The sequence below is a fragment of the Equus quagga genome, chromosome 16 (assembly GCF_021613505.1).
Source record: "Equus quagga isolate Etosha38 chromosome 16, UCLA_HA_Equagga_1.0, whole genome shotgun sequence".
NCBI lineage: Eukaryota > Metazoa > Chordata > Mammalia > Perissodactyla > Equidae > Equus > Equus quagga.
The window spans coordinates 29,382,715-29,395,586 of NC_060282.1; the positions used below are offsets into that span (position 1 = coordinate 29,382,715).

The 12,872-nt window shown below is 42.2% G+C and overlaps 1 protein-coding gene across 1 annotated transcript; it reads left to right on the forward strand.

The window, feature by feature from the left end:
- Positions 1-3,334: 3,334 nt before the first annotated feature.
- KCNV1 (potassium voltage-gated channel modifier subfamily V member 1) lies at positions 3,335-8,951 on the forward strand. The gene is made up of 3 exons (XM_046641613.1): positions 3,335-3,801; positions 4,596-5,125; positions 8,440-8,951. Exons 1-3 carry the CDS (start codon positions 3,335-3,337, stop codon positions 8,949-8,951), a joined length of 1,509 nt encoding a protein of 502 aa, XP_046497569.1.
- The last annotated feature ends 3,921 nt before the right edge of the window (positions 8,952-12,872 follow it).

Genomic DNA, 12,872 nt, shown 5'->3' on the forward strand with positions numbered 1-12,872 from the left:
TAAAAGGAATGGGACAGGGAAGAAGCCAGGGATTTTTAGTGCCTAAGAGACTCTATATTTTAAATAGTCACTTGAGTTTATATATGCCCAGTTAACTAGTCGTCATCTTTCTAGCTATGATTGTTTTAATTAGTGGAAATTGTTTTAATTACAGTTGAAAATGTGGGGCCCCTTGCTGTTGAGATGAAATCTGGAGTCAGAAAGATCCTGGTTTCAATCTCTTCTTATACTCCTTCACATGTAGCTGGAAAGTTAGTTAGTAGCTGTGAGCCTCTGAGTTGAGATCCGTAACTAAGGATGACAATACTTACCTCATGGGACCATTGTGAGAATTCAGATGTTTAGTTTGGGCATGACATTTAAACAGTGGTTACTGTTATAATTACTTCTACAGGGTACTACTAACCACAACTGAAGTCCAGGGTCCTGGTGGCTGTGCTGAGGACCTGCAAGCCCCAGTCACCTTTTGCCAACCTCTGATTATCTGTCCAAGATCTCCTTTCTCCCCCAAAGCTGTCATTCTCCTCTGAAAGTTTTCCTCCTTCCTCACCACAATCTGTAAAGCTAGGGTAGACCATTACTGCTAACCATTTGATTAAAGTTATTCACACTAAGGTATGAATAAGGCTTAGCAGAATTGTGGACTCTTGCCTTCTTCAACGCCCAAATAATCTATCATTGAGATGTTGGGGGAATTTTTCTCTCTATGTAAGGGAAAGCTCTGCTATCTTAAAAAAATTAATAACACAAGGCCTAAACATAATAATGAACTATTTACCAGTATAATTTTAACTCCTCCATATTTTCTGTATGGAAGAGTTCTTTATAGGGGCAAAAGTTAGCCAAATGGATAACTGTTAAAAGAACCATAACCTATAAATACTATTCTGTTTTGTACAATTCACTGAAGTGTGGAAAAATGTCAGTTCCACAAGGATAGAGATCTTGTCTGTTTCTTCATGGATCTATCCAAAGCACCCAGAGGAGTGCTTGGTACGTAGTGGATGCTCAAGAAACGTTTGTTGAAAGATCAGGGAAAATATATCATTAAACTCTTGTCACTCTTTAGAAACTTGCAAAAATAAATAAATAAATAAAAGCAACCACATTTTGATTTACTTAAAAATCACACAAAAATAATATGTCAAAAGGTATTGTGTTTATGAGGCAGCCTCTGACAGTCCCGGGTTTGAATTTGGACTGCGTGGCCCTAAGTAAATCACTTAATTTCTCTGTGCCTCCTTTTCCTCTTCTATAAAAGGGCTATACTACTACCTCATAGTATCGTTATTATAATTAAATAAGGTGCTGAATAAGTAAAGGACCTACAAAATTTCCTGGCACGAAGTAAGCACCCAATAAATGTTCGGAGTTTTTATTAAAACCTGCAATTTTACTGTGGAAGTTAATGAGGCCCGTGAAGTAGACAACAGTTGGAGGTCCCACAGCCAGTTGGCAAAACCAGAACTGACCAGTCACATTTCAAGCCAATCTATGAAAAAGCTCTCCCTTCTGTGCCTGCTCAAATCTTTATTTTTCCTAAAACTCTTACAAGGAAAAAAGGGGAAAGAGTCTGGTTCACTCTCTCTTGCAGACCTTTGAAAAATGCAAGATTCCCAGATGCTTACCGGAAATGAGAAAACCTTGAACCACACCACTCAAAGCAGTTAATATAATTGCCCTAACCCTGAGTTTAGCAGACTTACGCAACTGGAAAATTTTGTTCTTGAGCATTTGTGAGCGCATAGATTCAGGGAAATAGGCATCTAATACTACAGCAATCCTTGAAGTGTCTTCAGGATGAATATAATATTCAGAGTCACGGAGCGCCTCACTTCCTCCTCCGGTCTCACCTCCCTTCGCTCCCTGCATCCCCCACAGCTGGTGCTGGGAACCGCGAACGGCTCGGAGCTGGCGCGGGCGGGGGCGGCGACTCTCCGCGGCAGCCGGGGGGCCAGAGCCAGGAGGCGGGTGGAGATGAGGCGAGGCGAGGCGACGAGCGCCGGCGAAGAGCTTGGACCAGAGCAGTTTTCCTCCTGGATCTGTCAAGCCAGACCTCACGTGTAGACGAGGAGGATCAAAGGAAGGCTACGTAACCAGCGGCGCCCACTGAGCGCAGCCCAGACGTGCCCCCAGCCGCAGGTGAGTCACCCTTCCCTCCTCCCCAGCCCCGCCTCGTGTCCAACAGGTTGGCCAGGGCGCGGCTCCAAGGGGCCCTGTTGGTACACTTCTAGTCTCACCTGGGCAGGGTGCTTGGCTTATCTCTTTGCCACGCGGTGGTTGCTATTCAAACTCCTGCCCCAGCCCACGCCTGTTCTAGTCCTTGTCTTTTTGCCTTCCCTTTTCCCAAAATGAGAGCTCCGCTATGTGACAGGGACCGCGCTTGCCACACCTGCTCTCTGGGAAACTTGCGGCGACAAAAATGGCTAAGAAGGGCACACAGTGCCCCCACACGCGGCTGGGCTGGCAGTGGTGACCCCTTGTTCTTAGTGACTCCCTGGGATTTCCATTAAAAGTCATTAATTATCCTTATTTCTCAACCAGGAGGTCAAAACCTGAGGGAGGAGAGAGAAGAAAATGGAGCGTGAGTGACAATCAGACTAGAATGAGAGTGAATGGGAGCAAATGCTGCAGCCCCGTCGCCCAGAGCACCGTCCCCCACGTGCTCACACCCCCAGCGAACCCTCCCGGGGAGACCTGTGAAGGCTCTTTTAAATAAAAGAAGACGGAGGAATACATATCCTCAAGTTGAAAGGGACTCAGCCAGGTTACCACTTCCGTCTGCTTTCTGAACTTTTCGTTTTGGTCTCCTGCGGGCAGGAGTGAGTCTTGCCAACCCTCTTGCCTTTGGCTGAGAGTCATCTTGTCCTCCTCCGCTCTAGGCTTCCCTCCTCCCTCTCCTCCCCACCCGCTCCACCCCCCTAGTAGGGAGGCTTTCAGTGCCTACACCTCCCGAGCTGGGGACCTCAATTACAAAGTTGGGAGGGAGTGCGTAAGTCCGGGAAGGTCCACGGCGACCGGCAGCGTGCCCTGCGGCTGTCCTCGGCCTGGACCACACCTGAGCATCTCCCTAGGCGCGACCCCGGCTCTCCTCCCAGCCTCCGCGCTCAGGCACCCGTGCGCTGCTCCCGCGCGCTCGCAGCTCCACAGCGGCGAGAGGGGGAACGAGGACAAGGGGTGGAGAAAGTCGGGGTGCGCGGGTGGTAGGCATCTCCCTCCCCTCGGGAGCCCGGGAAATCCCGGCCGCCACCAGGGGCCGTGCCACCACCCTCGCGGGACCGAGGCTTCCGGCGCGCCCCCAACTTTGTGGCACCCCCAGGCAGCAGCGGCTGGGATGGAGCTACCTCCCCGCGGCCGGGCTCCGCCCGACTCGCCGCTGGACAGCTGCTCCCTGACCTCGCTGGAATCCAGCGTCTTCTGCAGCGAGGGTGAAGGGGAGCCCCTGGCGCTCGGGGACTGCTTCACGGTCAACGTGGGCGGCAGCCGCTTTGTGCTCTCGCAGCAGGCGCTGTCTTGCTTCCCGCACACGCGCCTTGGCAAGCTGGCCGTGGTGGTGGCCTCGTGCCGGCGCCGCGGGGCTCTAGCCGCCGTGCCCAGCCCCTTGGAGTTCTGCGACGACGCCAATCCCGTGGACAACGAGTACTTCTTCGACCGCAGCTCTCAAGCGTTCCGCTACGTCCTGCACTACTACCGCACCGGCCGCCTGCATGTCATGGAGCAGCTGTGTGCGCTCTCCTTCCTGCAGGAGATCCAGTACTGGGGCATCGATGAGCTCAGCATCGACTCCTGCTGCAGGGACAGGTACCCTCGAGGCGCGCAGCGGCTGGGCGGGGAGGCGGGTGCGGTGCTACAGTGGAGAAAGGGCGGCACAGGCTTTCCCCAAGTCTCGCTCAGCCCAGGCCTAGAATGCCTGTGGCCTCTCCTGAGCTGGAAGCGGGGGCGCTGGGGAAGAGGGCGGCTGGAAAGCGTCAAAGCCAACTTTTAGATTGGAACTCCTTCGAGTGAATGTATGCCAATTCATTTATAAGGCAAGGGAGGTCAGGCCTGTAATAAATATTTGGTGACTGAATAAATGAGTCAGAAAAGCTATGTTCCAAAAGATGCATGTACAGGGATGTAGGTTTCAGTATGGAGCATTATCATTTATCAAACCTAGGACACTAACTTGAAAAACCTGGACAGAGAACTGCTTTAAATACAGAAGATAGAAAGTTGGTTCCTTCACTGTGGGTGATGGTGGGACTTTGATGATGATTTTGCTATTTTCTTGCTATTACTACCATTTCTTCATGAACACCTTTCCATTACACGCAAAAGAGTTCCATATGGCCAACTTCTGTTCTTGTTAGAAGAAAATGGGTAATAAAATGCATTAATCTGAAGTTACTTTGCTATGCATAAATTCTTTTTTATAAATTGCTACCGAGAAAGTGTCATTTTAAAAATAAGCAGGAGATAATCCGGGTAAAATAGGAATGGACATTTTCTGCATTTTACTGAAATAAAAGGCATGACCTCACTGCCAAGTTTAATTCTCGTTTTACTTCTGCATTTTAAAAAAGTTAAACTAATCACCAAGTTGTCTTCTCTAAAAGATACTTCAGAAGAAAGGAGCTGAGTGAAACTTTAGACTTTAAGAAGGACACAGAAGACCAGGAAAGTCAACATGAGAGTGAACAGGACTTCTCACAAGGACCTTGTCCCACTGTCCGCCAGAAGCTCTGGAACATCCTGGAGAAACCTGGGTCTTCCACAGCTGCCCGAATCTTTGGAGTCATCTCCATCATCTTCGTGGTAGTGTCCATCGTCAACATGGCCCTGATGTCAGCCGAGTTAAGTTGGCTGGACCTGCAGCTGCTGGAAATCCTGGAGTACGTGTGCATTAGCTGGTTCACCGGGGAGTTTGTCCTGCGCTTCCTATGCGTGCGGGACAGGTGCCGCTTCCTGAGAAAGGTGCCAAACATCATAGACCTCCTTGCCATCTTGCCCTTCTACATCACTCTTCTGGTAGAGAGCCTGAGTGGGAGCCAGACCACACAGGAGCTGGAAAACGTGGGGCGCATCGTCCAGGTTTTGAGGCTGCTCAGGGCTCTGCGCATGCTAAAGCTGGGCAGGCATTCCACAGGTATTCAGATTTCATTGATTCTTTTTAATTTGCCGTTGTTTGTAACATTAGTGCTTTGACCACGGTTGAAGGGAAGCACTCTCTGAACTGATTTTCAAAATTAGTAACTCCCGTACTTTATCCAACCATGATTTCCAAACAGGTATTGGAAAGCCAAACCTTGAAGTTGTTATCACAGGTATAGAGGATAAGATGTGTCTCACACGTTTTCCTTCCCTAAGACATTTGAGAAACAATTTGACCATTTGTTAACCTCAGTTTACCTTGACCTAGGGCTCAGAAGATGTACAAAAATTAAAGAAACTCTGCTTCTAGAAAGTTCTAGATAAAATATGCATAAACAGCACATAAAAATATACACATAAATTATATATAATATATAGGGACGTAAGTCAGTTTCTCTTCTGTGTCCAAGGAAGTGCTTACCACACATGTTTCCTGGCAGAAGAAAAAGTCAGTCCTCCATAGACTTCTCTGGCTTTGCAAAGAGAGATGACCAGGCACCGGTGGCCTTTCCATAATTTTTGAAGGAGCAATGGAAATATCTGCTTTGAAAGAAAGCAGAAGACACTAATTAAATGTTTCATCTAGTATCTGAGAATTTTCTTGTCCCTAATCTGGGATGCATGAGAGAGAGATGGTGACAGGAATTAATTTGCTTTTTGTGTGTATCATAATGCCTTGAAAATCTAATGAACATTCTCCCTAGAAAAATCTCCACACAACACACGAACCCAATTGTACATGAAAATCATAGTCAAAGTCAGGGGAAATCACATAAATCCACTAAAAATGATCCTTGCATCCCAAGGGCAGTGATTCTCAGTGGCTGGCCCTGCAGCCGTTGGGTTTTCTGGAGTACATTGTATTACCTTATGTTTGACTATAATGAAAATAAGAATCCCTTGAAAAGCTTGTTAAAATGCAAATTCTGAGCCCTGATCCATAGAGAGTTAGATTTTAGTATTTGGGGTTGGATCCAGGAGCATACATTTTAACAAGCTCACAAGTGACTTTGAAATAGGTGGTCCTACACTTGGAGAAACACTGCCATATTAATACAATGCATATTAATGCCATACATCGGAATACAAATAATTTGGCTAGGAGTTTTTTAACTACCTTATTTCCTGAGATATGTTCCTGACTGGTCACCTTAAAGAAGGTGATGGTAGTTGTCCTCAGTAGTTAACCTCATATGGGTTTTTTTCCTGCATCTCTGAGGTAATTAGGACTTATCCTAATATAATTTTGGTGGCGTATCTTCCTAGCTAGTCTCACATACCAGGATTTGATAATGGGGTTTCCAACAACTTTTCAAAGTACCACTCTTTGTTTTCTGACAAACATAATAGGATGCTTTCTTCTAGTATTTATAAACTCTTCACAGGATTCAATTTAAAAACACCCAGTAAAGACTACATGTTTTTTCCCAAAAGAAAGAAAAAGAAAATAATAGTAATTTCCACAATGTCACCTCTTCAAAGGTTTTTTTCACTTCTAAAGCAATACGAAGTTTTAATAAAGCCTTAATTTATTGAAAAGACATGAACACTTGCATAAATATTTGACAATTTTATCTTAAGCATTACATTGAGCAAAATATGGACATAGATGTCAGATTACCCATGTATTAACTATAAATATAAATTGAGAGTTATTATAAAATGGCAGCTCCTTGGGAGGACGGGGGGGCCCAGACGCCTAGATTTAAATCCTAGCTCTGTAGCTTTGTAGTAGATATACTGCCTCTCTGTGCTCAGTCTCGTCATCTGTAAAATGGCATAATAATTATGATATCTATCTCATCTTGGTTTTTGAGGATTATCTGAGTTAATAGATGTAACATGCAGAAATTCAGACCACTTTGTGTTTCTTTACAAAATTGTTTAGAACATTTCATCTGGAAATAAGAACAGTCTCCCCAAGCACTGTGCTCTTCCTCATATGCTGTCAATTTATTTCAGAAATGCAATTCACTACAGAAACATCAGGCCAGTTTTCTAAAGGGTATTCTAAAGCTATTCTAAAAACTTTTCTTTTGAAGTTAAACATCAAAGTTAATGTTCATTCATCTTTAAAAATAGCTGGTAAATAATTAAAGATAATCTCAACATTTTAAGAACAAAATTCAAAATAATGAGAGCACAAATAGTGTTTTAATGTAGTTCAGATAGTCTCGACTGAGTGAATAAAAATTTTAAAATGATTCGAAGAGGTACTGCTTTGGATTTCGGTGACAATATCATTATGACATCAGGTTGATGTGACTTTAAAATGTAGGTACACTTTTAGCAATATCTCTCCACTGTTCAGGAAGATGCCTTATTCAAATCATAGACCCATTACAGGCTCATCTTACTCTCCTGAGGCCTTAGTCTTTTCAGAGAAGGGATTGGACTCTCCTGAGTCTGTCCCTCAGGGGCTCAATGAATCAGCAGTGGGAAATCCACGAATGCCTCATAGCGAGTGAGTTTCCCAGTGGCTCCAGTCCCCCATGCCTCTCTGCAGTGGAGGAATATTCCGTACTCAGGTCTGTCTCCTCATAAGAAAGCAGAAATTCTTGTACTCAAGGGAGATATTTCCCTACAGCTTTGGTATTAAGGATGAGCATTCCAATGGGTGTCATGGGAGGTCAGGAACCCCTCATGGTGAACCTCTAAGAATGTCCTCTGAATGTACATATGATAGTCTCATGTCAGTATTGTCACTCATGCCTAGCTTGTTTCCACCGCGTCACTTCATTCTCATGGTGTACATCCTTTACTGCCTCTGGCTTTCAGATAATGATATCCTGATTGTATTAAACTTTACGGAATGGCGAGAAAAACAGACACATAAAATATAAGGAGACAGCATAAAACTGGCATTAGAAAAGTCTGCCGAAGGAATGTGTTGAAATGCAGGTCTGACCAAGTGAGTCCTCCACATGCAATGCTGCCAAGGCCTCTCATTGTGTAGACTAAAGTATAAATTCCTATCATACATCTCCTGTCTGCTTTTTAGTCTCATCCCTCACCATTTTTTTAAATAAATAGTCGTATTTAATAAATACATAAGTGAATGAATGAATCTAATTATATTTCTTTCTATCCTCCTCAATCTGGCCCCATCAACTAGACTACGAGCTTCCTGAAGACATAGATTATGAATTATCATCCATGTATCCCCAGAACATTGCCCAAAGCTGGAGACATATTAGATGTGAAATGAGTGTTTCTCGGTGGATTGCAGGGATAGAAGAGGGGAAGAGAGGGAAGGAGGGAGGAGGAGTGGAAGGGTGCCAATGACTGACAGCGGTTGTTCTGTTGCAGGATTACGCTCACTTGGGATGACAATCACTCAGTGTTATGAAGAAGTTGGCCTACTGCTTCTGTTTCTGTCTGTGGGAATTTCTATATTTTCTACTGTGGAGTACTTTGCAGAGCAAAGCATTCCTGACACAACCTTCACAAGTGTCCCTTGTGCATGGTGGTGGGCCACAACATCCATGACTACCGTGGGATATGGGGACATTAGACCAGACACCACCACAGGCAAAATCGTGGCCTTCATGTGTATATTATCGGGAATCCTTGTCTTGGCCTTGCCTATTGCTATTATTAACGACCGCTTCTCTGCTTGCTACTTCACCTTAAAGCTCAAGGAAGCAGCTGTTAGACAGCGTGAAGCTCTGAAGAAGCTTACCAAGAATATAGCCACTGACTCATATATCAGCGTTAACTTGAGAGATGTCTATGCCCGGAGTATCATGGAGATGCTTCGATTAAAAGGCAGAGAAAGAGCAAGTACTAGGAGCAGTGGAGGAGATGATTTCTGGTTTTGAATTCACTTTGATTTTATTTACAAAAGCTTGTGTAAAAGTAACTCAATTGATAAAGCCTTGATATGGATGTCTGTATACTGCTGAGGAGTCTCTTTTGAGTACTACCTGTGTTAATTTTTGCTGATACATTGCTTGGTCTACTAGAATAGTTCACATCCCCCAAAACAACTACACATTGCTTTGACACACCTGAGCCTCAAAAATTGCCATTTAACACAACCCAATACAACTAGACCAATATACACGTCTGAATTGTCAAATATAAGATAATATTGCAATACCTCCAACAAAGTTAAAAGTTTTATGTATCACTAATGTTAACAGATTTTTGCAGCACTAATTTTTAAAAAAATGGAAGTTAAACTGCATAGCCCAGTGAAAAGATAAGTGAACATTTAAGAACACAGTGAACAACTTTGCAATTTAAAGATATTTTCCAAGTAAAGAAATCAGTCTTTTCTCCATCAGTTAGAGCTGATGAATATAACAATTGGCTTTTCAAGAGAAAATCCTGATTTGATGGTCATAGATGGTGTCCCTTTCTTCCCTCTGGTGCATACTGCTGGCTACAGATGGACTGAGCTCTGTATTCCCTCATTACTCTTGGAGGTGGGATCCTGAAAGTGCTTAGACTGCGATAGAAGAGTGATGCACAAAGACTTCGAGAATTATCCATCTTCATCCTCCCCACTGAGGGCAATATGTGGAGTACAAAGCTGATACCTCTGAGTACTCCATGGAAATTAGATGGTCTTAAAAAATCTCATTATTGATATAGTGTTCAAGTTATGTCTTTAAAATCATGAATATGTAAATGGGAGGTAGTGAACATCCAAAATTTATACACTGAAATTATTAAATAGTCTTATTTCATAAAATGATATGTTGAATGATATCACTGGATGAACTTGAAGATCTTTTATTTGTCAACAAAAAATATTATGGATAGCTCTCTGATTGTTGGGGTAAATAGCAAATGTTCAAAGTTTGCACGCATTTGGACAGCATTTTGACAGTAGTTCATGATAATAATAAAATTCCTAGACATTCTGTTACATAATTAAAGCCAAGAGTTCTAAACCTAAGAATTAGTTTATGATTCCCCAAATTCTAGTAACTGTGATTTTTAAAACTAAGAATAATATGGAGTATCTCTTGGGGTCATAGTGCCCCAATAGAATGAAAATTGGTTCTTGGAGGGCAAAAATATCTCACTCTTTTTATTCATAAAACGCATATATATATGCAACACATAAACAGTTATAGAGTTTATCTATGGTATTAGAATTTCATGGGGTGGGAAATTAGAAAAAAATGCCTAAGAGGCTCCTTACCAGGGTTGGGTCATGATAAGAAAGAAACATTGAGAAACACTGCTTTAATATATGGTTAGACCATATTTCATCAATCCTATTTAAGATACCCTATTTTTGTTTCTTTTGAAGGAAATTTCTTTTTTTAAAAAAGCTGGCACCTGAGCTAACATCTATTGACAATCTTCTCTTGTTTCTTCTCCTTCTTCTTCTTCTCCCCGAAGCCCCCCAGTACATAGTTGTATATTCTAGTTGTAGGTCCTTCTGGTTGTGGCATGTGGGGCACCGCCTCAGCGTGGCCTGATGAGTGTTGCCATGTCTGCACCCAGGATCGGAACCTGCAAAACCCTGGGCCACCAAGGCAAAGCTCTCAAACTTAATCGCTCGGTCACAAGGCCAGCATCTAAGACACCCTATTATATCATGAACAAGAGAGAAAGAAACAAAGGAAGGAAGGATGGTAGTAAGGAAGGAAGGAGTTCCGAAAGAAAGGAAGAGGAGAGAGCAGGCTATCGATTGTAAGATGCCATTGATTGCAAAATGCATCTAGATTTTGAACATGTAAAAATTTTGAATATGCTTCCTAAAATTAATGAAATATTATTTTTGCTACCTCCAGTTTTCTGGTATGCATGTTTAAGCTCTAAAAACATTTTCATTGATGGCATGAGTTTTAGATTCTATGCTAAAGTACTTTAATCCATATGGCTTGTTTCCACTTCTCCCAAATATTGTGAAAGATTTAGGAGATATAAGTAGAAATATAATAAATATTTTCCCTCTTACACAGTTCACAGGTTCTAGAGCATGGCATAGAGCCACTAGTTCTAGTATAAATCTCTCCACAGTCCAAAGGGGAAATAGAGTTAGACACAGGAGGCAAATTTACCCTAACTTTCTAGAACTCTCTCCAATAAGAATGGGTATTCTGATCCAGCACTGTGCTCTGTATTCATCATGTATTATGTCACTTTATCCTCAAAATATCCCTATTATACAATTACTATTCTTATATTCTTCTAAGTATATAGTTTATATATTTATTCATTCCACAAATATTTATTCAGGATCCATCGGTGTGCTGGGCATTAGAGATTCTTTGTTAAACCAGACTAAGTCCTAATCTCTTGTATTTAACATTCTATTTGAGGGTGTGAGGGAAGTACCGATGACAAAACTGAAGCATAAAAAGATGAGGTTTTTGTTGTTAGTGCTATTGAGTCCATTCTGACACCCAGCAACCCTATGTAAATACAGCAGACTCCAGAACCCTGCCCCATTCTCTTCTGCCATCCTCTCACTTTCTGGCGCTCTGTCAGACAGTGCTCTGCTGCTACTCATAAGGTTTTCGTCACCACTTTTTTGAGAAGGGGGTGTCCAGGTCCTTCTTACTAGTTTGTCTTATTCTAGAAGCTCTACTGAAACCTCTCCACCATGGGTTACCCTGCTGGTATTTGAAATACTGGAGGCGTAACTTTCAGCATCAGAGCAACATATGGCCACCACGGTAAGACAATGGACAGACGGGTGATGCGGTTCCCAGACTAGCCACCAGAGCCGGCTAGCAAGAGGAAGTTTGGCTGAATTCACGCAGCCCAAACACAGGTGACAGAGCCAGAAATAAATCCCAATCTGCTGGACTCTGAAAAATGATACTCCGAAAAGTCAAATTATAGATTTCACTATTCTCACACAACCTGTGTAAGGGATTCACTTCCTCGGCAGGCAAGCTAATTTGTTGTGGATAGAGAGGTTTAATATGCCTTAAGAAAAATATCAGCTTATTCTCAGAGGTGGAATGGTGCTTTTAAGGAACAGTTGTTGTCAAGCCTTACGGTCATTATACCAGATAAGGAAAACATTAACTTTAGAGTAATTAATAGTTGGAAAATGAAAAAAACTATGTGTGTTACATATATATTTTTATTTTTCCTACCACAGAAGATTCTAAACATGTTCTTCACAAATGTGGTGTGTTGTGTATAAATTTTGTTGAGATGTGGACATTTCAAAAGAAGTTTTTCAATTCCGCTGTTTAGTCAACTTTGCTGTTATGTGAAATATCAGGGTACTTAATCAACAAATGTACATATAGGCAAAACAAATTTAAGTAACAAATAAAGGCAGGAACTCTGTTAATTTTATATCCCATCATTTAAAAAATATTTGACATTTTTCACAAATCTAAGAATTCTTGCTATAAAACAGTGTTTAATTTATTTGGAAATATAAATAATGGAATTATCAGCTTTAAGCTATTTAGAGAACACGAATTAAAAACATTTGAGTACACAGAGCGCACAGAAGTAATGCTTGAGTATCTGGAAGAGCAATTTTAAGAAATTACTTAGATATCTCTGGTAAAAGTGGTATCATGATCATGTTTTACTGTTTGTTTTCTATATATACAAGGAGTTGTTGCATCCTTTTAATACAAATTAATATTAAATATAATGTATTCAATGCACAAAGAAATTAACTGAGGTAGAAATCTCAGAGCTGTGTTTCCTTGTGGAATTCTTACTCTCATTAAAATCTTTTGACTAGCTCTTGCAGAAAATATATATGCTTGCCCAAGTTATCTGAGCAAAACATTATCATTGGGTAA

What these genes read in the sequence shown, in the direction of transcription:
- KCNV1 (XM_046641613.1), top strand. Translation starts at nt 3,335, where the DNA reads ATGGAGCTACCTCCCCGCGGCCGGGCTCCGCCCGACTCGCCGCTGGAC. An exon ending in GACTCCTGCTGCAGGGACAG is followed by an intron (nt 3,802 to 4,595) that starts GTACCCTCGAGG and finishes CTTCTCTAAAAG; the next exon opens with ATACTTCAGAAGAAAGGAGC. An exon ending in GCTGGGCAGGCATTCCACAG is followed by an intron (nt 5,126 to 8,439) that starts GTATTCAGATTT and finishes GTTCTGTTGCAG; the next exon opens with GATTACGCTCACTTGGGATG.